At 35.6% G+C, this 27,397-nt stretch overlaps 1 protein-coding gene across 1 annotated transcript in view; it reads left to right on the top strand.

The window, feature by feature from the left end:
* LOC113225959 (vacuole membrane protein 1-like) overlaps window positions 1-27,397 on the top strand; it is a 36,060-nt gene that overhangs the window by 7,176 nt on the left and 1,487 nt on the right. Inside the window, exons 2-8 of the mRNA XM_026458445.1 lie at window positions 12,840-12,940; window positions 18,473-18,586; window positions 19,273-19,372; window positions 22,250-22,431; window positions 23,529-23,729; window positions 25,191-25,415; window positions 27,046-27,347. Of these exons, the coding sequence (XP_026314230.1) occupies window positions 12,840-12,940; window positions 18,473-18,586; window positions 19,273-19,372; window positions 22,250-22,431; window positions 23,529-23,729; window positions 25,191-25,415; window positions 27,046-27,310 (1,188 nt within the window). The 3' untranslated portion in view covers window positions 27,311-27,347. The remainder of the gene's footprint in view (window positions 1-12,839; window positions 12,941-18,472; window positions 18,587-19,272; window positions 19,373-22,249; window positions 22,432-23,528; window positions 23,730-25,190; window positions 25,416-27,045; window positions 27,348-27,397) is intronic.

The raw sequence follows: 27,397 nt of genomic DNA, 5'->3' as shown, positions 1-27,397 counted from the left end.
TACGACTAAGAAAGAGTTAAGATTTCAATATAAATTTCAAAAAGACTTCAAACAAATCAAATTTAAAAATCTTTATAAATTGATTTTATTAAAAGAAAAAAAATTATGATACGACATTGAATTATGTATCTTAACCTTTACTAAACGAAAGCATTAATTAAAATTACAGTGAAAAATATTGTACAATTTTTTTTTCATGGTTGAGAATCGCGGCTGAGTATAACGTACTTTGCCTAATGAGTAATTCGGCTATAACGACGTTGACATTCATCACTTTAATTATAAGTCGCTGTACTTATCACAAATATTTCGCATTAACTAAGATTAGCCATAGTGATGGATACCACAAAAGTAAAGAAACATAAATGAACGCCTATCGCAACCAATTTAAACATCAAACGCAAACGACTCGATAAAAAGAAACAGTCAACACACGCTGACGCCAATCACGTAATTAACATCGACTTGAGGACGTATATACTAAATAATCCAAGTACCGATACGTAGAGATAGTGTGCGACATCAAAGATACTATTTACAATTAGCAAGTAAACAGTTGTAAATATACTCGTAATTCGGTAGTCACGGACAAAACTGTGACATTTCTGCATTACATGTGTACGTATTTTGTCCTCGATGTTAGGGTCTTGGCCTAATTGTGTCTATTCAATAGACGTACAGATATACAATTTTTTTTCAAATGTTGACATTTCGCACGGCATCATCGTCAACCGCTTTTTTATACGTCACACTGCTGGCCACGGTTCTCCCTAAGGAGAGCGTTTAGGCCGTTTTCAGCTATGCCCATATTGCAGGTCATTGCAGTAGCAGTAGACCTCCTTGTGAAAGAGTTCGTCCAGGGAAGTACTGCCACCTCAGCTATTTCTGCCGCCAAGTTGGTGAAGTTACAGGCACATGGGACTTGTCAACATATGTCTCAAGGTGACAGGCGCAGTGACTGTGTCCCTCAGATCTTTGCGATTTAAAGCTCTGAGTGGCACTGCAACGGTTATGGATATGTGTGTCGACCAGGCACACAACTTGTCCGCCCCGTCAATAGATATTATAAAAAAGTGCATATTACAGATGTTTGTTTTTGGTTTTAATGACTTTTTTCCGTAGCGCCACCTATGACAAATCTATGAAAGTTTTTTATAGATTTTTCACAATAATAACAACAAACCAGTGGAGTATTTTAATAAAAAATATAACATATTATGGTAGTAAAAACATCATGATATTTGTTGAATGATGATATTAAATAAAATAAATATTTACGATATTTTTTTATATAAAATAAGCGCGCATTTGGCCTCAATCGCACCTCTAATGGAAAGTGACGATGAGGTCAACGATGAAGCATGCACACTTAAATAATGCCTATTCACTTTCGCCTTGAAAAGACCCAAGTTATAGCGTTAATTGAATAAGTCTGCAAGCAGGGAATTCCAGTCCATAGCCGTTCGCCATATAAATGTGAAAGCGTAACGCTTCGTGCGAATCTTTGGAATATCTACAACATAGGGGTGATACCCCACCGTACATCTATAGAGATACTAGCAATAGAGATTCATGTGAAAGAGTTCGTCCCGGGAAGTACCACCACCATACCTATTTCTACCGCCAAGCAGTCACGTGAGCATTAATTAATGCATTCCGGTTTTCAAGGGTAAGGGTGCTGGTGAAATTACAGGCACATGGGATTTGTCAACTTGTCTCAGGGTGACGGTCGCAGTAGCAGTGCTCCTGAGATTTTTAAATGCTTTTTAAAACTTTAGCTCTGAGTGGCACTGCAGCTGTTATGGACAAGCGTGTAACTTACCATCAGGCGCACGATTTGTTCGCCCCGTCACTTGATATTATAAAAAAAAATCCTCCCATGCACGATGATGGAAAGGGAAAGACTGAATTAAATCGTGCAATTCCATCACAAACTTCGTGAAATATGTAGAACACCGATTTTTCCATTTTTATAGCAGGCCTAACCCTTGCGCATCCATAAAAGCTCTGCAGACAGTCTGATGTCACAATTCTTGTGCCTGATTTTTTGAAGTTGTGGAAACCGGCAATGGACAGTCTTTTGGTATGAGTATTACAGTGCATAGTTCAATTTTTAATGTACACAAGGTTTACAAACGTCTGTACAGTAATTAATGTATGTGTTGTGTTATGTACACGTAAAGTATCAATCAAACAAATCCAGGTCAGTGGACTATCGCCATGCGCGTGCATCGCACTAGACGATCACGCCACTTCAGCTATTTCCGTAATAAATACGCACGTTTTAATATAAACTTAATGTCAAGGGCGTAGACTCTACTCTCTCCTGAACGATTGTGCAGACTCGGATTACATTGATCAATCCTCTTTAATACTTTATTTTTAAGGTCGAAATTGGATTAACACGCGAGTATCTTTTGTTTTAATTATTAAAACTTGTTAAATGTCAATCATTGTTGATCAGGTGATGTCTATATTTCAAATGCAATGTTATTCAATTTATTTTATGCCATCATTTTAACGTCATCCTTACTTGGCCAATCACTATTGGGTCCGGAAACCAATCACGGCGAAGCTAAACGTGGAAAGAGCGGCTAAACAAAACACTATAACTCTACGTAACTTACAACGGTTTTTTTGTAAGGAACATTTCGGAAATAATATTGAAACAAAGAATATCAAAAGTGTTTAAATCCCATTTTAGACCTGATCTTTGTTGTTAATAAATGAGATTTTTAAGTCCTATTGTACACCCGGAATTAAAGGCGATGATCGAGCCATATCGACTAAGAAAATGTGCATAATATATTACAGAGTCATGGTTTACTTTTGAACATTTGTTATGCCTACGATTGAGATTTCATTTTCTATCGTACGCGTGTATGACTCACCAAGAGTCAATACAGTGGTAATAAAATTTAATAATTAATTTAAATTTACTCAGTCTGCTTTGAGAATAAATGGCATAATAAAGTCAGGTAAACAGACTCTTTAAACATGAAACTCTACATATAGATATACGTATCAGTGTAGTTCGTATTCAAATAGAAATAAAGTTGAAAGTGTAATGTGACATTATATTCCTACCTCATTTCAATTTCCACTGCGTAGATATAAGATGTATAAAAGTAGTAATTGCAATTCGTTATGTTAGTGCTAACTATATTTACATTATAAATGGTAATACCTGGATATGTACGACCTAGATAGACAACGAGGAGGTCGGTTCCCAGTCCCCGGTAGAATCAATTTGGGAAATGATCTTTTCTAAATTGATTCTGCTATGGGTGTTTTAGTTGGATGAATTCCGTTGCTCTGGTACTCATTGTACAGGAAATTCCCTTGTTTGACCCAGATCATTTGTGTGGTTGACTGGTATATAAAATAATGATCTACTAAACTCCTCTTCATCATAATAGACGTAATCGAATAGCGAAATTCAGTTATTTACATCTGGGATCAGCAAAGCGAGTTCTATAACTCCCTTTAAGCGGTTTCTAAATATCTCTATCTAGTATCAGTTTTGTTATACGACTTTCAAAAAAGGAGGTTTTTAAATTCGAATGTGTTTTTTTGTATGTATGTTAGGCGATAACTCCGGCCGGCATTTGTGAGCCGATTTTGATGATTCTTTTTTTGTTGGCGAGAGAGGTACCTCAGCAGCGGTCCCATTTAAATGAAGAAAATATTCTAAGAAATATTAGAAGAATATATATTATATATTAAATATTTTATAATGAATAACTTTTGAGGTCGTTTTCGTGAGGTTTTTTTAGTACTCTGTACTGAAATTATTGTTAAGCAATAACAGCGTAATTGAAATTTGTTTTAGGTGCTAATATCTCGAAAGTTACCGAAGGGCAAATGCGTTAATTATGACAACGAGGGCAGTACAGTGATGCTACGGAACAATTTCTTATGGCTTTCAATAAGAGATCTGAAACTTTTGCGCGTGTTGTAAACACATTTTTTACTCATAGACTCATAAGATTAATTTGGACCTGTCCATACAACTTCGAACTTGAGTCTAACCGAACGTGAGCCGATTTACCTTGAAACTCGGTCTTGTCTCGGCAACAGTTTTATTTTTATTCTCATTAAACGCGCTTATAAAAACTACTAAGATGAGTGGCCGCCATACTTTTTTGCAAATTACGATCATGTTTTATCTTCTAGGAACTTTGCTATAAATATAGATGCATAGGTAATTGTATGTGTAAACGAATGATAGCTAAGAAATATTATTTTTACGACCTCTGTGGTTGAAGGGCTTGCACACCGGTTTTCATGGTGTCGCCATCTCTGAGGTGCCGGGTACGATCCCCGGTCGGGCCAATTTAGAAAAACTAACTTTTCTATATTGTCTCGAGTTTGGGTGTTTGTGGTACCGTCGTTATGTCCGATTTTCCTAAGACAATTGCTTTAGATAGAGACAATTGACGTTGTGTTATATTTGAATATTTAATTTATTATCATTTATTTCTTAATAGGTGCAAAGATCGAACAACACGAAGACGATCGTTACTATCACCTGTTAGCGATCGGTAGATAGAGGTGAAAATTGCACAAATTTGTTGACACCTACACCTAATTTAAATTCCACAATGTCGTTTGACAAAAAATCGGGCAATTCTAAGGGCATTTAACCAAGTGAGCTTGAGCGGTGGCCTCGGCAAAGCAACAGACACTCTGCTTCCAATCCAGTCAGATCAATGGAGTTTTTTTGTTGCTGTTTGATCTTTATATTAATAACAAACTAGTGGAGTATTTTCTCAAAAAATTTGGAAAATATAAAGATATTATAATTGATCGGAGCATTCTAAATTACTATCAGCAAAGTTAAATTCTTCCCAGTCTTAAAACAGTTTTGTTTGCAAGCGGAGATTGTAGCTAGACGCAGGCCCTTATTTTGTTGACCCCTTTTTTTTGTGAAAACCTCTATATTCCGTTTTTTTTAAGACAGAGTAAAATAACAGTTCATTCATCAGCTAGTGATTGCAGTCGATAAATATTCTATCGACTATCGACTCAATATTGGTCTCGCTTAAGAAATAAATTGTCGAAAGTTGGCGTGTTCTAGGAAAGGCTTAAATCCAGCATTGGATGCGTGTAAGCTGATGATGATGATGATGATCGTCGGCCCATTTATTCATGCAATTACTGAGCTTAAGTTCATTTGGACTGTCAATTTTTGTAAGTTCATACACACTTATGTTTGTGAAAAATACCAAGAGGAGACATATGTTAAAGTTTTTCATTTTAATTCAACAAAAAACAAAAAATTGATCTCACATACTAGTAGGTCAAATGTCAAAATAAGAATACAGAAGGCAATACCGCACTTAGTAATCATTAGAATGTGATAACAATCACAATTCAGTCATTTTTGACAACATATCGATAAAGCTGTCGACAACAACTACATAAGTATTTAAATTTTTTTGAGTGGCAGCCCTGCAAATGTCATTTTCAACCGTCTTCAAAAAAGACAGACTATAGTTTATAATAAAAATGTATGTATTGACTACCGCTGCCTACATGCAAAAAGAGCACTTGGTAACGCATCAACTTTGTTGATAGTACCTGTTTCAAATTTTGGGCCTTGGAACGCCCGCGTTGTATATATACTATAAAGTTGAATTTAATGTACGGATAATATACTGTGTTGCAATATACGTATGTGTTCTACGATTATATACGTATGACTTTTTCATATGAAAGTTTTATAGCATTCAAGTATAGTCAAGGAAATTGGAAAAAATACTTGAAGATATTTTTTAGATACGTCTTGAGTTTGTTTGGATAGCAAATGTGTATATTGTGAAAGTGCATATTTACACAAACGCTTTTTATTTGGAATTTTCAATAATCACATAGTCCTTGCTTTAAGCAAATATAATGTTAAATAAGAATAGTGCTGTCATCAACCAGTCACTGAATATTATTCAATAGGTACTTCACAATGTACCGGTTTAAATTAGTTTTTAAATTTTACTCGTGGAACAATAGTGATAGTGAAAGTGAATTGTGACGTCACGTATCGTTGAGCTAGTACGAATCAAATGACTTTCCACTCAGTCGGATGTTGTGCAGCTGGCTGAATGACCGTTAGCCGAAAGTCGTCAAAAAAATTAGATTTTTTTTGACGAAGAAATCGAAAAGTAGTTAGTGTTGCATTTGGTAAATGATTTCTGTTCTTAAAAAAGATTAGCTTCAAGCTACTATGGTGACTTTCGTATGAAAATTTATGAATTTCTATTGTGCAACCATCTGTGTTTTATACCGTGAGTGTATACGTGTATTTTGATATGTAGTTTATTGGATTTGCAATATCTAATAGTTATAAATACGTGCGAAGCTTTTGTAGTTTTGTTAACTAAATCCTAATAACTCACTAACTATTTAATCGCGTTTGATGAGCACGAATTTAGTCAATCGTCTGTATATATTTTTAAATTCATATATGTATGTTAAGATTAAAGATTAAAGGGTGGAGCTTTCAAGGGAAAGGAATAGGCATAGTAGAAATACGAAAATTTTCCATTCAAAAAGTGGGAGAGGGAGCGGAACGAGAATTCCCTTTCTCATCCCTACATCTCCACTGCTTGTTCTTCCTGGGTTCAGTCGAGACGAAAAACGTAGGCGGGTAATTTTCAAGTTACTTTTCTCTATAATTTTGGTTGTAATTTTTATTATTCAAATGTAGAATATTATCATGAAGTATTATTTAATATTCGAGTTAGTAACCTATAATATTATTTATTGTCTCAAGATAATATACTCCAATACTTAAATACTTACTTAATTGCCTCTGTGGCCGAACGGTTACCTTGCCGGACTGCCACGCAGAGGTCACAGGTTCGATTCCCGGGCCGGGAGAATAACTACACTAGGGAAACCCTGTCGCATGTGCAATGTACACACACATGGACAACCACAAATTAGGGCGCGTTCCCACTATGTCGTGACGACAGATTGTCGTGCAGTTTACAGTGTCGTGGCTTGTATATTTAAATGAAGTTGTTCACATATAGCACGACACGATTAACTGTCGTTCACGATTTTTTATCGTTACAAGGACAAACTGTCGTCACAGTGGGAACAGCTAGAACGACAGTTGTCGGACGATAAAAAAACGTCCACGACAGATAGTCGTGATATGGGAACAGGCTAGACACGACAGCCGTCTAACGATAATAAATCGTGACGACATAGTAGGAACGCGCCCTAACACCCAAACTCACGAGATAAATAAATGTAGGCTATGCAAATATTTAAGAAAGAAGAAATATTTGTATGGCCTACATTTATTTCTCTCGTGAGTTAGGGTGTAATTTGTGGTTCTCTATGTATGTGTCCATGGCACATGTGACGCAGGGTTTTCCTAGTGCGGGGTTATGTTGAGTGTGCGTTAATAAAAAAAAATATTACCCAGTCGCGCAAATTTTATAAAAATACTTCAATTTTTCCAATATGTGCACTGATTTAGCCGCATCGTTTGCTCCCCTTCATGTAATGTGTCGCTAAAAAGAAATACACCGTTGGCCAGCAGTAGCAATAGAGCTCCTCGTGAAAGATATAGATAGAGATAGAGAGATATGTCCGTGACTGCCACCTATTTCTGCCGCCAAGCAATAAGGGTGCTAACAGATTGACTGCATCTTTGCAGTTAATACGTGAATTAATAATCAACTTCATGCAGTCGAGATCGATCAACACTGCATAAAGGAAAATTACATTTCTGTTAAGGCACTTCAAACTTTTCAAAACGCATATGAGTCCTGCATTGGACCGGCAATGTCGTAAACTGTGACTGATTGTCGTATATGTCGTAGACTGATTCTAATCCACAAAGGATTAGAGGACTTCTCTGCGTGTGGGGGACGCACGTATGACTATAAATTTACATTTATCAGTATTCATACGTACAGAGAAATAGCCCAGGCAGTGGGACAGCCCATGCAACGAAAAAGAGACCATACACAAAAGTGTGTAATTATTTGAATACCTAATGTCGACATTGACCTTGCTAAATGGTTATGGAGATTTTGTTTCTTCAAAATCAAACTTGACGTTTATCGGTTTTTTAATACCGCATGAAGGTAATCACTTTCACACACAATTCATTTTTTGGCCGACTTAAAAAAAGGAGGTTCTCAATTCCTCGGTATGTTTTTTTTGTATGTATGTTACGCGATAACTCCGCCGCTTGTGAACCAATTATGATGATTCTTTTTTTGTTGAAAAGAAGGTACCTTAGATGTGGTCCCATTTAAATTTCAAGAAAATATTCCACCTCTAAGGGTGGCAAACTAGGGGATGAATGACTTTTGAGGTTGGTTTTTTTAACTGGAGGTTAGGTTATTAATACTATTACTTTTTTAATTTTGTAGAGGTCTACTATCTGTATGTTCGTTTCATAGTTTGTCAAAAGGCGAATATTCGTTTTATTTTTCTTATACCAAGCAACGGGACGAACAAGTCGTGCGTCTCGTGGTAAGCGACACGCCTATCCATAATAGACGCAGTGTCACTCAGAGCTTTTAATCACAAAGATCACGACATGCTGGTGAATTACAAGCACAAGTCCCATGTGCCTGTAATTTCACCAGCACCCTTACCCTTCGAAACCGGAACGCTGTAATGCTCGCATTACTCCTTGGCGGCTTAGATAGGTAAGGTGGCAGTACTTCCCTGGACGAACTCTTTCACGAGGAGCTCTACTGAATTGGATCTAATAGACTTGTAGGTGTTTCCCACAAACAAAAAAACGAATTTTCCAAAAAAAAAAAAATAGCGTGTTCTACAAAATAACGACGGTATGTCTCGTTGCCAGAGCAATTGCTTATCCATGCGCACAAGGTGACAAATCGATATATATATTTGATATCTGTAAGGCAATCAAAATAACCTGAAAACTAACCAATATTATTCACACTTCTACATTGGTCAATTTTATCAACATGATTTAATAGAATATGCGTAGAACATATTCGATAGAAATCAATATTACGTCAATTGCTCAAGAATGACTTTAACGTGTACTTCTATTCAATTCAATTGTTTTCAGTTTCAATCGACAATGTACGACACGATAAGTGCACTAAAATTTATTCACTTGGTTTTGTATTATATATTTTAAGCACTTTAAATTTATATAAAAGTTTAAATGTGTAGATAAAATCCACCATTTTTAATGTGCAGCTTTTTTACATTAGTATGCCCGTTTTAGTATACACTACAATGCCTTAATATGGGTTTATTTTTGTCACACGTGCAGATACTTTAAAAGCTCTACACGTATGTATATGTCGCAGCCGTATTGTATAAGCACCGTATTACATTACGGCTAGCCGCTTTGCAAAATGGCGCTGTTTTCTAATACGGCTACCTGGTGTTCAGCTTGATGGCAATTCGCCTAAAAAAAAACACGCCGCATTGTAAAAGCGCATGGCTTTTCACAAAGCTGCTAAGAAATGTGCCGCCGGAATACAATAGGGTGCGTTATTGTTACGCTGCTTCGAGATACTTAGATCCAAATATAGCCGCCAGTAGAGCTACATTATCATAACAACAAAAATTCCATCCCAAACAGCAACTGACTCAACAAAGTGCAAACATTATTACTTTTAGGAGTGGAAAAAGTAAAATGCGTGAAAATAGTAAACAATGGTAAACAAAAGTAACGCAAACAAGTTCGTTTCAGGGGGCCTACTCTCGATCTCCGTCTGACATCCATCCGAAACAATTACTGTGAAATAAGTAATATTCGACAAAATTAAAAGACAAGTATCCAGTATGAAGCTTCATTCGCATCACGCGTCTTTTTAATTTGGTCAAGTATTGCTTATTTGGCAGTAATTGTTTCGTACGGATATCGGACGGAGATCGAGAGTAGTCCCCCTGGCCTGATTTTTCATATACTATGTATGTACGCAACCAAGATTTGACTTGTGTAATTCATAATCGGTGACATTTTCCCTATGAACAATACGGCTAAACGTTGGCAGCCGCTTCGTAGAATGTATCGTCACAGTCTAGCTGAACATAAAGTAGCCGTACTAGAAAACAGCGCCGTTTTGCAAATCGGCTAACCATAAAATAATACGGCGCTTTTTACAATACGGCGACATATGGACCAAATTGACGACTTTGATGTATAAGTATTTATTTTTCTGTGATCATTTTGAATTTGACTGTAGTTAGCTACTGCGTATTACTATGCATCAGCTTTTTAGTGTTTAGAAGTACTATTTTACGCTACGTGAGATTTTTTCATGTGTAACTATCTACATTATTTACTGATGACCGTTGTACGGGGTATTGAAAAATCATTTTATGACTTGACTCCACCTATGATGCTGAGCTACTTTCTGCAAGAAATTCTTATCCACTTCGCGAAAACAAGTCACACCAAATGAGCGAAATTTCGATCAGCTGATTCTCTTGTTACGAGAAGAAGAAAAGTCCCGCATTGGACATTGAACTTGGGCTCAACGTTGAATATTTGCTATCCTCCAGACCGCATTCAAACACTCAAAAGTTAATTTTCTGAGTCTACATAAACCGTACAATTATTTTTAACTGCCACCTAGAGTTTAGTTAGGAAAAATGACCCTCAGGCCTCTCGAGGCCTAACCTTAGTAATTAAGAAGTAAAAAATCAGTGTTCACCGAATAAAAGAAGTAAAAAATCTGTGTTCACCGTGTGTCTATCGGATACTTCTTAAATGAGCTACCTTTTTTTTATACAAAAATAAACGCGCATCTATCTCACCTGATGGAAAGTGACGATGAGGTCGACGATGTAGCATGCACACCTAAATAATGCCTATTCATTCTTGCCTCGAAAAAGTCCAAATTATAGCGTTCGGGGAACAACTCCGCAGACAGGGAACTCCACTCCCTAGCTGCTCGCCCTATAAATGTGGAAGCGAAATGTTTCGTGCGAATCCTAAGAATATCCTCAACATAGGGGTGGAACCCCAACCCACGTCTAGTTCCCCGATAATCGAAAGTAATAGGCGGAATCAGATCATGCAATACCATCGCACACTCTCCGTGATATATCCAGTAGAATACCGATAAGCAGGCAGCTTTGCCTCTACTAAATCCGAGTCACCTATAAGCCTCTTGGCACGCTTGTCAATTGGATCCAAGATGGCTAGTTGGTATTCAGCAGAGCCATCCCACAAGTGACAGCTGTTCTCCATATACGACCGAACTTGTGCTTGGTACACCTGAAGCAAATGTCCCGGTGTAAAGTAACTCCTCACCTTGAAAGGATGCCAAGCTTCCTGGCTTGGCTTCAATGTAACTGCCGAAGTTCAGATTGGACAACAGGTCCATTCCAAGTAGCTGGAGACGGTCGGGTATCGGGTTGGAAAATCAGGAGTCAGATCAAAGGGACTCCGTTTTATGGATAATACACACGCCTGCGGTTTGGTAGAACGCTACCTATAATATAACGATATTTGACAAGATTAGCATCGCCGCAATCTTAGACTGCCTTAACTGTCAAATTAAAACTACTAACCATGGCCTCGACAAAACTGGATTTCTTCTCCACTGATTCTTGCATTGGTCAAGTACCTGTCCACAACTGTGCTGTCATCAGCACCCAAAGGCACCTGGAATTAACATATTGCTATGCAACAGAAAGAGATTTGCGGACAGTACGGAACCCTGAGAAACTATCTATACGGCATCTTTCGCCCGATGTTCGAAAGAGTAGCCTTCTAAGACTGCATACGACAATTAAATGTACAACAGTACAAAATATTGTATGTATTATAATACGTAATTATTACAAAAGTAACTATTAATCATAGTCTTCTAACTGGTAGATTGCCAATACCGAGTTCATTAAGACAGTTATTTTCAGTTCAGTAGGTAATGTTAACTCGTTCATTGCTTTGATCCTCATACATTTTAATTCGCAAACGTAATTAACTGTTACTTTCGTTGTATAGTAAAAAACGTGAGAAATTTACGATTACGGTCGTTGGTAATTGACGTTTTAATTTTGTAAGGCATTTTACGGTGCGCGATTAGCGCTATAACGCGTATTAGTCGCTATTCACGGGTGTAGCCGATTTTGTGATTGTAAAATAATTATTTTGGTAGTTTGTTTAACCAGACAAGCAATAAATTCTTGACTAATTTAGTTGGCAGCATTTTATATTTTTCATGTAGTAATTAATTGATGTAGCGGATAAAGAAAAATTGTTGTTTCGATGGTTGTATTGGGTTTTGGGTATTTAGATGTAGCTTTGTAGCGATATTGACATGGCTCTACATGGCTGTTATATTTTAATATAGCGCTATAATTACAGCGATTTAGCGCTAGTTAGCTATACAGCTCTTACACTGCGCAAGACCTTACTTTATACAATTCAAAAACTGTTCTCAACGAAGGTGTAATGATGAAGTGCCTTTTATATTCATTGTTAACTTTACACCCTGTTGTTATCGAGCAGAAGACACTGAACAGTACCTTTATGCTTCTTCTTGAAATAGAATAATTAACATACTATCAAGCTTATTCCATTTCATTACAGACAAAGACTGCTAAACTAAAGCTTATTTAATTGTATCTATAGTAAAGGTTAAAGTTTCTGTGAAAAGGGATAGCTTTACCGCCATCCCTCTTTGTCAGAGTATTAAAATATCTGTCCCCTCTTAAAAATGTGTCCAGTCGTCAATTTTGTTGATAGAAGCGGATAAGCTTATACTTTCGCACTACATACCGTCCCAATCATAGCGATGCTACAACTATCTCGTCACAGAAAACCCGGCAGAGGGATGTACAGTTTTTAAGAATGAATGTTGGTTTTGCAGCTCGCCCGGCTCGGGTACTACAAACTGGCGGCGGCGGTGCAGGCAGACACAGAGCAGCGCGCGCGCAACGGTCTTCATCATCCACACCCGAAGGAGATCAAGTAAACAGGCTTCTTTAAATACTTCAGTAGCTATATTGATTTCAGTAGCTATATTAGCCTAAACTGGCTAAACAAGCTAAACTGTGCATGCTTGGCTTGGCCGTTTTCATTTTACACACCGTGACCTCCCCTAACATGAATTACAAAATGGTATCCTTCTTGTAGCTTAGAATACATAAACAGAAAGGTAATGTAACACTGATAACACTTAGGTCTTAAAATTTTCATTTGTTTTTTTTTTTGTTATACAAGTTAAATCCAGATGTACCACATTAATGTGGTAAAACCATTGTAAAACTTAATTTGATTTTCCGTATCGGTTAAATATTGCAGCGTCCTAAAACCTTCTTTATTCAAATTTTTTTACAAACGAACTTAATCAAGTTCTTATAAAAACACCGATACCCTTTTCTAAGACGGGACTAAAAATATGGTTGAAATATAAAATCATTATAATAGTATCCCTTTTATTTCCTTCACCCTTCATTAGTAAGGGAGAAGCATTATGGTGGATCACACCTAAAGATCTACAACATTGTTTATTTTAAATTGTACGTAATAAATAACGTTGAAAATACTTTAAAAGTATGACCGTTTGTATACTGAAAAAAAGGTTGGAAATAAACATTTTGTTTAAGCAGTTAATGTAACTTATTTCCATTTGAGCCTATAAACCACGATTATTGCAGCAACAAGCACAATTTTTAGTAACTAATTTAATCATAATATTGTGATTGATTCAATTAAGAATCCCAAATTCAATTACGAATAAATCTACTTGATTAGGTTGTGTTATTCTCAGTGTATAGTTTAACCGGGTTGGTTGTGTACCTACTATATGTATAGTAAATAAACATTAGAAACCTGTGATCATCTCGTGGTGATTATTTTCTTCTGGATAACCTCACAGATATACAGAAAAAGCATCAAAATAGATACAGTCAGCATCATGAAGGTCGGAGGTCGCTCGGTGAATACTGAGACAGTCCCCCACACACAATTTAAAAAATATATCGACGTTGGAAAGGCAAAATGGGGTAAGCGAATTGAGTTATATATACCGTTATTGAGTTATATATATCAGCTAATGTTTCTGATTCCAACAGTATATATAACTCAATATGACCCAAAATTGTCGCTTATCCCATTTCGCCTTTGAAGCGTCGATATTAATTTGTAATTGTCTTCTTTTCTTTCAAATGGTGTAAATAAAATTAACTTTTTAGTTGGGTCATTGAACTCTTTTCTGTAGTACTGCTATTCTGTACTACCAATAAAACTGTAGTGTTATTCAACAATAGGGGAGTTGATGACGCGTAAAGTTCACCCCAAAGACCTTTTCATGCCTAATTAAGCATCAGTTTCCGACGTACTGCGAGTACGCTACGAAAATAACCTTCACGGTACAAGGTATTAACCAAATTAAGACGAATAACGATCGGTACTTTGAATCTGAAAGTACTTCATAGAAATAATTATTTTGAATAAACAGAACTGTATGTAGCCATACATTGCACGTCTTATGCTGTACAATATTCAGCTGTACGACTCTGGCTTAACAATAACCTGGATCTTCGGGTAACGGTGTAACTTAACATCAAAAAACGGGTTCTTCAAAGAAATAGCTTTAAAGAAATACTCATTGTAGTATTCTAATTTCATATCACTCGCTACGTGAACTCCGGCATGGAAATTTTCTCACGATGTTTAATGATTACTTCCGCGCGATATAGCACTTTGTGTTAGCATTTGCGCGCGTTTTTTTTATTTTTCTTGAGGTACAGTGAATTTTTTGAGTTACATACTATTACACAACGTTAATTATAAAAGTAGGAGAGCAAGCTACAACAATGAAATTTTTCAGTAGTAGCAGAGCTCCTTGTCAAAAAGTTCAGGGATGTACTGCCACCGTACCTATTTCTGCCGCCAAGCAGTAATGTGAGCATTACTGTGTTCAGGTTTTGAAGGGTAAGGGTGCTGGTGAAATTATAAGCACATGGGACTTGTCAACTTATGTCTCTGGCTTATTTTTTGCGATTTAATGCTCTGAATGGCACTGCAACTGTCATGGATAGGCGTGTTGCTTACCACTAGGCGCATGGCTTGTACGTTCCGTCGAATGATATCATAAAATTAAAAAAAAAAAAGATTTAAAATAAAAATGAATCTTCATGCGTGAACAGCCACCTTTCGAGGTGGATGATTTTCTTCAAAATGAAATGGGACCACTATGGAAGTACCCCCTTTCCAACAATAAAGAATCATGAAAATCGGTTCACAAATACCGGAGTTATCGCGTAACATACATAAAAAAAAACATACAGTCGAAATGAGAACCTCCTCCTTTTTGAAGTCGGTTAAAAAGAGAGAATGAATAACATGTACAATGTAATATGTATTAAGAAGATAAATGTAATGATATATTTAAAAAAAATATATATGATGTATGATATATTTTAAATTATGAATAGCGACTTTTAGTCTACAACGGCCTTCTCTGACGTGGAGGTATTCTCACAATGTTTGATGATTACTACCACGCGATATGGCACGCGTAAACATTGTATTGTAAGTATTAGTTTATGTTCCATAATTTGATGTTCAATCGGGGAATACGGTGGATGTGTGGACGAATCTTTTAATTAATTCATTTTTTTTCTTGTTTCATACTTTTTTGAAATCTCTAGAATATGTATTATTATGTAGAAAACTTACCACTGGAATTGGACGCTTTTATGACGAAACATACGACTGTGTTATTTTGTAGTTACAAAATTGAGCAAGAAACTATTAGCAACATTTAGCTATTTTTCATAATTTGATATTCAATCGGGGAATATGGTAGACGTGTGAATGAATCTTTTTGATTTGATTTAATATTGTTTCTAATTTTATGGTTTTTCAGAATCTATACAATATGTTTTATTATGTAGAAAACTTACCACTAAAGTTGAACGCTTTTGTAACGAAAGTTGCGCCTGCGTAATTTTGTGATTACAAAATTGAGCAAGAAACTGTCAGAGCAAAATCCTAGATATTACTTTCAAGTCAGGTTTACAAAGTTTCGTAGAGTTTGATTAGTAGAGCTGAAGTAAGAGTTTAACTATGTTTATGTGGAGTACGGCTGGTAAACTTCTCTTGAAGCGAGTGAAAATAAATAAAATGCTGTAATTTTTACGCTTCAATAGGCACGTTGCTAGAATATCCTCGATTCCAAAAGTATAATATTTCTACATTCAATTCCCGCATAAACCCAGCACAATAGCTGTTGTAACGTAAATAAAGAGATGTGGAACAATGTGAATATTTCATGTACAAATAGTTAAATAACTAGGTCATTGCCGGTTGAATAGTCTTTAATGGAAACATACGCTTCATATCGTTAATTATTATAATTAAGTAATGGCTGCACAGGTTATAAAAAAATTTAATATAAATATCACATCTGTTTACTCCGGCTGGGGTAGGTAGACTACAGCCTTCACTGGTCTTCACCTCACCGAGGTCATCACCTTTTCTAAATTAGTTCTTGTCTGGGCGAACACCCAGAATTCCCAAGTTTGAGACAAGGCAATTGGTGTGATTATCTGGCCCACTCTGCCGTCCACTAAGTAAAACGCGGCCAATTGACAAATGGTCAAATATTCGTTTTAAATAGCATAACAAAATTCTTCTCAATTCTTCAAAATTCTATTTAAAAACAGTGTTCGACATATCGGAACATATCCCTAACGATGCATACCTGAAATATCATTTAACAATTGAAGCATTGGGTGTATCTCATAAAAGTGAGAGTGAGTCACGATAAAGTATTAATCTTTTATATCTTTTTAATATTTATGATATGACCCTTATATACTTTATTATTTATTTGTCCTATGATTTAGCTAAAATATTCAGGTGTTATTATTTTAAAACAATTAGAAACATTTGAAAATATTTTTCTTCCTTGTGTTATCCGCCCTTGTTGCACCAAACCGGTAAATAAATGGGGCGTCCATTTTACTATTGCTTTTTAAGGAAATAAATTGTGAATCAGTCTTATAATTTAAAAGTTACATTGAAAACAATTTAAACGTATTTTTAATCATTTATTAAATTCAGTTATACCTACTGCTACTCAGCTTCAAATCGCAAAGACCTGAGAGGCCCTGTCACATTACCAGGAGGCCCATGTGCCTGTATTTTAACTAGCAACCTGTCCCTTCAAAACCGAAATGTGCCCACGCATTTCTGCAATTTCTTACGACTTACTTAGAGTACTTTTCTGGACGAACTCTTTTATAAGGAGCTCTATTTCTAATAAATAATAAAAACATAATTACCAGCTTACTATACAAAGTTAGTTTCATATACAACTGAAAACAGTAGAGTACCAGCAATTTCTAAAATGCACAAGATTATTTCTTTTGAAAATATAATTTGTATTAAGACCTTAGCACTCGGGTGTTAGTCACGGCCTTGTAATGTCAATCACTGTGGATTACTCTATCTGTGTAAGACACTCCCGTGGGAGATGTCGCTTCGTAATGAGAGGCGAAATCTCATATAGAAATACATTTAGCCGTCTTTGCCAAGGGGCTACTCAGTACAACATAACGTACCCATACAACAATCAACTGCTAATTGAGTATTGTTGTGTTCTTAGAAACAGAAGGTCTATGTTATTGATGAGAATTCATTGGTGATAGAATTTCACTGGTGTTTTTTCGAAGTTACATATACCAAAATTATTTTAATTAACCATCTCGTGTCGTACTATTATCATTTCAGATAGGAATCAGGGTTGTTGCTAACGCAGGTTTTTTACAAATCGGCGGATACTAATGCGGATCCTAGTTTTATCTATTTTATACAAATCGGCGAAAACTGTACATCCTTACTGAATCTATGTACATGAAAAAGGTTTCGATTTTCTTTGGTATCATCATCAACTCATTTATACGTCCCACTGCTGGGCATGGATCGGTTTTTAGACGAGGATTTAGGCCATAGTCCGCCACGCTGGCCTAATGCGGGTTGGGGACTTCCCACGTTTTCCGAGGGTTGTGAACCTTCTTCGACGTGCAGGTTTCATCACGGATGTTTTCCTTCACCGAAAAGTTCATGATACATTTCAAATTAAGTTTCGCACATAAATTCCGAGAGACTCAGAGGTGCGAGAGGCAGTAGGTCAAACCATTAGGCTACCACGGCTTTTTTCTTTGGTAGGTATTGTAATAAAGTATTATTTCAATGATTCTGTGACATTTATTGACTAAATAATCAATTCAACATAATTCTAAATAATCAACAATCAATCTGTCCGAGAAAAAATACTTTAATTTCCAATGTGCAGCAAACGCAAATTCCTAAGAACTCTATAACTTTACTTTTAATTATATTAATAATAATAACATTTATTACATTTAAATGCACGTACAATAAAGGCAAACAAAACATTACATATGTGACGTATTTGTGAAATGTTATAATGATAAATAATTTATTGTCTCAGTTCAATATTAATTAACATTATTTTATTAATTTCAGGAGCAAAGGCGCTTCAATGGACACAGACAGTTTAGTCCTGTGGCGACGGCCGCTCACCACACTTGAGTACTTCTTTAGAGAATTGTTTATTCTCTGCTCTACAGGATTACAGAGGTAAATTTATTTCTAATTATTATGTAGTATGGATTTAAAAAAAAGAAAAGCGACATCTAAGCGCGGAAATATCGCTTCTGGCGCAAATCGCGCCTTCTCGTGTTAGCTCTGCTGTTACAACACAGGCTAGCTTTTTTTTGCGACCTACAGGTATTTCTTTTTGTAAAATGTAAAAAGATTCTTTTCGATTCAGTGATCCCCTATTATACGACTGCGACACTGAGGACAACCTCTAGGATATTCTCGCACTAAAAAAATCCTAAACCTCTCTTTTTAAATTCTTTCTTTTAAATACCAGTGACACTACACTGAAATTAAATTATAAAAGAATTAAACAACATTGTTGATTTATTTAATAACATTATTATTAACTAAATTATCAGTGGAATGGTCTAAAGGTTTATAGCGCTACTTTGAGTCACAATGTTGGTTTGGGTTTCTTTTTCTATATCTATTTTCCCAGCAGCGCTATTGTGGCTGTAGGGCTAGCACGACAGGACGCGACTTGCGCGAGAGCGACATAAACCGCGAGATGCTGCTTTTCTCGCATAGAAATCGCACTTTAAATTCGCAACTTTTCCGTATTGATTTTTTCCTTTGTTATTTCATTGTTAGGTGCCCTTTGTAATGCTCTAGACTTTTTCTTCCCACTGAGAATGTTGCTGAGGAAACTGTATTTTTTTCAGGTTACTGGCATATAGGCTACTAGCATTAACTATAGTTCTTCTAATAAGCGGTACTACGGTATCGTATTACCTCAGTGGGCCACACCAGCATTATGTTCATGTGAGTACAAGCTTTATGTCCTTGCAATAAAAGCGAAAGACGTTATGCGTTTCGTTTTTACGTAGATTCACCTTCTTCTGAATTACTATATGCTATTCTGTGTGAAGACTTCCTTATTGTTATAAGTCGTACAAAATGTATACAGGGTTATATATACAAAATTAACAACCTCACGGGACTATATTATACATATGCTATGTTTAGTGTGCTCATAAGTTTTGAGACGAAATAAAAGTTACATAGAATTTTAAAGAATTATTATATTTTTGAAATTTTCATATAATGATAACGTACATAATGATAAAGTACACACTAACCAACTTGACTTGAATTACTACTCAAAATGACCGCATCTATTCCTAATATAAGCTCTTAGATGTTTTGGCCAATCTAGAATAGCGACACGAAGCTTCTCCAGTGCGATTCGGTTCGCGTCTTTGATGAGGGCTTTAGAGAATCAAAGTTTGGTTGGGACGTTTGGCAGGCCCTGAGCTCCAATTCAGTCCACAGAGAATATTTCATTGGGTTAATATTAGAACAGGAGGGTGGACATTCTTCCGCCGCGATGAAGCTCAGCAATTTCTCCCTTAAACAAGCTTGAGTCGTTTTAGCCTTTTGAGCTTGCCTTGCTGGAAAATCCAGGTGCGTTAACTTAATTCACATGAATTAGTTCATCTAATTGCAATAAGTACACTTTTAGTAAACGTGAAATCAACTTGGTGCATTAAGTACACTTTTAGTAAACTTAAGTCACCTGGGTGCATTAGATAAACATAAAAGTAAACTGTATTAACTCCTTTATTTAATATGAAACCTTTTTGTCAGTGGGACTCTGGCTATTCTTTCTTGTGAAATAAAGTATTAGACAGGAGTTTGACTAGTTTCTAAAACGTAACTGATATGTTTTTTCTTTCACCTTAAGGCCTTGTTGGCAAAAATAAAGCGGAGTGACACCTTTACACTCGCCGGATGATGGATACGCGAAACATTTTGTGCTGAAGCTGGAACATCTTTGCTGCTTTTGGTATAAACTGTATTGTTTTATCAACTGAACTTTTCTTCGTCAGTGAAGAGTATCTTTTTCGCATCGTATCTCTTAAGCAGCATCGAGCAACGTTCGCTTTTTTTTTAGTTTGCAAAACGAATTTCTTCTGCGTGTTCTATGTAGTTAGATGTCGGTGAAGTCTTATTATTATTAATTTACGTATAATATACGAAATTGCGGCTTACTCATAACCATTTTATGTCACGTAAAATCTCTTTCTGTTTTATAACATATGTAGCGAAATTAAACGACAAATATCATAGAAATTATTTTAAAAACGTACAAATAGAACACGTACATTACAAATTGAAAAACTAATTAAACAGCTGCCAGTTATTTGCTTTATTTTTTAAAGTCAAAGTTTGTTTCAAAGCTTTTGAACACATTAGATACATATTATACATACAGATATACATAAGTACTTCCTAATTTAAATATAAGCTAAATGATATTAGACTATCTGTCATTATGAATTTCTACTTCAAACGACGTGGAAAATTACATTTAAAATTATGTACTATACATTCTTCTTAGTTAATTGTTAGATGTCACGCAATGCTATACGCTAATTGTACATTTACGTTATCTGTATGCTACACTTTCAATGAGAAATTAAATGTTAGTGCTTTCTTGTGAAATTAGATACTTTTAATTTAAAATATACAAAACAAAAAAAAACCGTTTTGAGATCAGTCCGTCCTTTTGGGAGAAAGAAAGAAAGAAAAAAGCTATTCCGTTAACAAATTACAGCACATTACCTACACATTATACAATTTAATATATGATGCAATACAATTGGACAACATTATTAATAAATAATTCGACTATTTATTCAAATTCAAAATAGTTTATTTCGGATTCTTCATCCATAATGGTTAGTATAACAAAGAAAAACTTACACAAAATTGTTAGTAATTACAGACTTATAAATATGTGCTGGGTTTAGGGTACACATGAAGTTTGGTCCAGTGTTCAAAAATGACCCCAGCAGTAATACTCACGATGCTGTCACCGCTGCCACGCACATTTCGCGTCAAGGATGCCGCTCTCTTTCTCATAATGGCAGCAAATCCGTCCACATGAGCATCAGCGAACATTCCTGACGCGCCACAGAACCGCTACAGCCACAACAATATCCGGAATGTATAGAGAATTTATCTAAAATAATAAATATTAAAAAAAATATTAAATTTGACCAACTTCTGTTGTCCCGATTTTTTCTTCCAGTACAACGAAATGATCCTTACATGAAACTGCGTCGATCGGCAGTAAAAACAAATTAATCACTTCTAATCATTTTTGTGGACAACTCACGTCTGACCAAAAAATTGACTTTGTCAAAATTGTTTTCACAACAATAGATCATCTCAGTACAGAGTACTAACAAAACGACCTCAAAAGTTCGTGGAATTACATCTATTTGCGAAGTATTATTGAAATCGGTTACCGAAAAGTGGCGAAACCGGATTCATCCCATAGTTTGCCACCCTTAGAGGTGGAATATATTCTTCAGAATTAATTGGGACCATTAGTGAGGTACCCTCTTTCCAACAATAAAGAACCCTCAAAATCGGTTTACAAATATTATCGATATCGCGTAACATACATAAAAAAACACAGTCGAATTTAGAACCTTGAATATGAAGTCGGTTAAAAATAGACTTTATAGTTTCGAAGACAGTTTCCCTGTATCTCCTACGGTTTCGGATTTGCCCATACTGTCCCGGTGGAAAAAACACACTGTATATTAACTTTTATTTGGAGTAAAGGTCGACTCTGTAGCAGGATCTCTCGAACTTGTAAAGTTGGCATATTTTTTTTATTATTTCTAGTTAGTAGTAGCAACACTCGCCTGGTGGGGCTGGTGGATAGTTCTCGGCGTGTGCAGCTCCGTAGGATTGGGCACAGGCCTGCACACGTTCCTACTCTATCTGGGCCCGCATATTGCGCGCGTAACTCTCGCCGCGTATGAGTGTGGAGCACTAAATTTTCCTCAACCGCCTTATCCTAATGAGTGAGTATTGGAACGTTAAAACACCGAACCGTCGGGGAAAGTGCAATTACGCGTAACTAGCATTTGATTATGAGTCTCCTTCGGTAATTAGTCGACAAATAAAAAAATGTCGTGTCAACAAATGTCATGGCAACCAAATTAGCGTGATTTACGGGGATCTATTGTTATCAGTCCGTAGACAACATAAATTAATACTTACTGTGCAAAAATTAAAGTCGTAGCCATTCAAATAACAAAGCAATAACGTTAAATCCCTCTCCTGTGAAATTTGGTTTGATGCAGATTGCACTGTTCCCGACGAAATATCGTTACGCTTTTTTGTCCATTATCAAACACATTGTGAAGTGTAAAATATAGCTATTTGTACTAATATTAAATTGTCATCATATGAAGTTTAGAATTTATTATCTAATACCTCATCAAATCAATCCACTCTGAGGAGCTTATAGTAAGATTACTTTTTCGCTATAGACTCGGCGATACATTATTGGAGAGAGACAGCGATATTGCACTCTCTCTCCCACTTACCAGTAGAGTATGCGGCTTTTGTCTAAGCGCCGGGTTGTCCATTACTGCAATTGATAAAGTCTATTAATATAAGAGACGCTTCATTTTGTTGTAATAGTGAAAGTAGGAACCGAAATAAAAATAAAATTTATTTGTTAAATACATACAATATACAAATTTACAATATAAAAACCTGAAACTAGTAATTTCACATACGTAAATGTCAAAAGGTAATGTGCGTGCGTAATTAAAACTTCCTAATTTCTCGGGATCATTAATTTGCGCCAGAAAATTTAGCATAGTATTGATAACTATGGTATTAAAACCTTTTTTAGTATGCGAAATTTAAACAATACTAGATAGTAAATTACTCATGGAGCTTAATAACTCCTTTGATTTTATCTATAAAGAGCTTGCGATCGCATCACGTATTCTCATCACTAAGCAAGTGGGATAGACAGCGCGATATCGCACTCCCGCTCCGATTATTTATGGCCGAGTCTACAGCGAGTAAATAATTTTACTGTAGATAACTACATACAATATTTAACATGGACTGTTATTCATTTGCAAAATGTTTTTCTTTCCAGCATTATCTGTCCAACGGAAATCGATCTCAAAAACACTGTATCGATATGGAACATAATGGCCAAAGTCCGAGTGGAATCAATGATGTGGGGCATAGGGACGGCGCTTGGGGAACTCCCGCCTTACTTCATGGCCCGTGCGGCCAGATTGAGTGGAGGCAGTGTCTCAGAGCTACAAGCGAGTGATGATTCGCGTACTGGCAGGTAAACTTTAATATTACATAATAATACTGCACATAAGCCACGGGGAGATCTACCTGTACCGTATGTGTCGTGTACACGCGCATAACACACGGACACAATGAACGGAGAGAGATAAAGCTTTTCATTGCTCTATATAAACATCTTGTCGACACATCGTAAATTTGCTGTACTTCGTTTCAATCCATTTTAAACAAAAGGTAAACAAACATGTCACTGACCTGACTATAGACGACTTAGTGATGAATTGTAATGCTGACTACAAATCGATTAATTAATTGAATGAATCGATTTGTTTAATTGAGTCATAAATAAATTTTCGAAATCTTAATTTTAAACCCTCCTTCAAATCCTTAAACTAAGATACTCGTTCGATTGCGATTGAAATTTTCTGTTTACTAATCGATTACAAAAACTTTAATTGAATGAACCGAATTTTTTTTCCGTACATCACTATGCAACCACAGACTATTCATACCTTTATAATTAATAATAATAATTCTGACACAGGCTTGATAAGCTTAATAGGAGGCTTGATAACCATCCACTGTTAATGTAAAGTTAATTGTGTTACTGAAATAAACATTTATTTTTTATTATTATTAATACTCTCCCTTTTACCACCAGTTTTCGAAAAAATACGATTTTGCGATGTTAATGAAATGAATTATGTTGAAAAAAGTCATGAAATATCAAGTCGAAGTCTTCGAAATAGACGTGAAAGTGCTACTTATTCGATTTATTGAGTGATTGCTTTAGAATTGTAACCAAACCGGTTTGTTTACTTTTCGTCTAAAATGGGTTAGAGCAGACTTTAATAAATGTTTACCTTTCTGGTATTCTTGTAATCGATTATACTGTTTCCTATGCTGCCCTCCTTGTCATAACTAAGGCATTTGCATTTTGGTGACTTTCGAGTTACTGACACCTATATTTTTTATTTTATTTGAAAAATGTCAATTACACTGATTTCGCTCAAATTAAACTGAAACTAAGTAAGATATTAAAAAAACCTTACAAAAAAAACTTATAGGGAGTTGTAGATCTCGTTTCGCTGATTCCAGATACGTGTTAATAACTGAATTTCGCTAAAAATATCGGTTACGTAAGTTCTGCCGTCCGCTAACTTGCGTGCAATATTATTTAATATTAGAGTATTGTATCGTGAAATATTATTTAATAATTAGACGATACATATACTTGAATATTTAAATAATAAAAAGTGCCACGGAAATATTGTAGTGAACACTAGTCCGAGAATGACCGATATCATAAAAAAAACTACTTATTCAACGTTAGTGACCTCTTTCAAATGGCTGTGGCTTCTTAAATCATAACCTGTTCGGGTCTTACTCGGTCGACGTCTTTCGCATGAGAGATGCCATTTTGTTTTTATTTAGTAATATATTTTTTAAACTAATGTATTTCTACTTATTTATATCTGCTGTAAATTTTCTATTACAGAGCAAAAATAATGGTACAAAAACTAGTCCAAAAAGTGGGTTTCGCGGGCATCTTAGCCTGTGCCTCCGTACCTAACCCGTTATTTGACCTAGCTGGTCTTACGTGTGGACATTTCCTCGTTCCGTTCTGGACATTTTTCGGCGCTACAGTCCTGGGCAAGGCGGTCATTAAGATGCATATACAGAAGATGTTTGTCATTATTGCGTTCAACGAGACACTTGTTGCGTGAGTACTTTTAAATTTACTTCAAAAATTCAGAAGCCTATTTAGAATACAATAAACATTACAGTACCATTACGGTCCTAAGCTATAATTAGCAAGATAATTGTGATAATTATTATAGATAACAAAAGTAGTGTATTTATTTATTTATACTTGAAAATAGTACCTAAATGTAAATTAATTATGTACTTTATTACCATTTAAAGTAATATTGTAGAAAAAAAAATTTATGTGGGTTACACCTCTTTTGCGTTGGTTGCCTCAAATACGACGTCTATTGTGATAATAGTTATCACAATTGTATTTATTATAATTTTATAAAATTACCATGAAATTTTCTTTGCTCTCGCTCTAAGTACGTCAATCATACATATGTGTTTTTTTGAGTTATTTTTAATTTACTCCTACCCTGTCATGACGCCATTTCTATCATAAAACATTAATTCTATGTTCGATGACGAGGAAACTTTTTTGATGTACAATATACAAACACTTATACGCAATTTCACCTGATGATATTACGTGATGATGTGTATTAGTCTAGTTTTATTTTTACTTTTCATAAAAGTTGCCGCAGGTTTAAAACGACGGCAGCAAAGAGTAACTGGTTATCTGCAAAATCACGGTTTTATAGTAGAGTATTTAGAAAGTAAAAATTTGATATTATGATGAGCCAATATAAAAAGCGTATAATATTATAATGAAGTCGTGTCTCAAAATTGTGGAATTGCGAGGAAACGATTTGAAAAAAAAAACGAATGACACCAATATATGCATATATAATATTCTCGTTTATAAATTGATTATCAGGTTTATGTATAAATAAAAAGAACACATTATTCGCAATCAGGGGGTCAACTCTCGATCTCCGTCCGACATCCGTCCGAAACAATTACCGTTAAATAAGTAATATTCGACAAAATTGAAAGACAATTATTAAGTAAGAGAAGCTTCATTCGCATCACGCGTCTTTTCATTTGGTCAAGTATTGCTTATTTGGCAGTAATTGTTTCGGACGAATGTCGGACAGAGATCGAAAGTAGACCCCCAGATTCGTTCAGTGTTTTCTCTATTCAACAAGTTTGTGTTACGACAGTATTTGGTTTCATGTGCTATAATATTATTCTCTCAAGTTTTTGCTTTCAAAACGCTCTTCTGTAAAATTGTGATTTTGCAGATAACCGGTTACCCTTTGCTGACGTTGCATTATCAAAACATTTTTATGTGCAAATGTTTTCACAGTTTTAGAACTTCTCGTTTAAATAAAAATTATATCTGTATAAGTATCCTGAATTGTAAAGAATAATTAAATCTCAATTAGTTTGTTATAATTATTCTGTATTCTAGGAATAATCTAGCTCACGAATTTTTCTATGTGCTTATTGTCGGTTCTTCGTATTTGGTTTTGAACGACTTTTTAGTCGTAGAGCCATCTATTAAAAATTCGGTCCGCTGGTTAGTTCCGTGGCCTAGTTGGCATTGCGTCTGGCACGGTTTGCTAGGAGAGGTCGGTTCGAATCCGGCCCGGTAGTAGCATTTTTTTTATGTCGAGTAATTTTATAAAAAATAATTGAATATCAATTCAATAAAAATTTTAATCTCAATTTTTAATTAACAACTTTATCTCTTACAGACAAGTCCTGACCTGGGTAGAGCGAATACCCTACATTGGTCCCAAATTAGAAGCACCACTTCTAGAATTCCTACGCAACCAAAAAGCCAAATTACATAAAAACGATTCCCCGGGCGCAGCAGAGAAACAAGGCTCATTATTGTCGAGTCTATTAGAGAAATTTGTACTTGCCATGGTGGTGTACTTTGTTGTATCCATAGTGAATGCTTTGGCACAGAATTATAGTAAACGTATTGGAAAGAAGAAGGGAAAGAAACGGGAATAGGGTTTAAGGACGCCGGGCGATGTGATTGGTGGACTCGGTGAGTTTGTTTTGTTTTTCTACTTAGTTTTATATAGTATTCATTTCAGA

This window comes from Hyposmocoma kahamanoa, unplaced genomic scaffold, assembly GCF_003589595.1.
Source record: "Hyposmocoma kahamanoa isolate Upper Pololo Valley unplaced genomic scaffold, ASM358959v1 180, whole genome shotgun sequence".
NCBI classification, from domain to species: Eukaryota; Metazoa; Arthropoda; class Insecta; order Lepidoptera; family Cosmopterigidae; genus Hyposmocoma; species Hyposmocoma kahamanoa.
The sequence above is the reverse complement of the archived record's forward strand: the minus strand, read 5'-3'. Positions and strand labels throughout refer to the sequence as shown.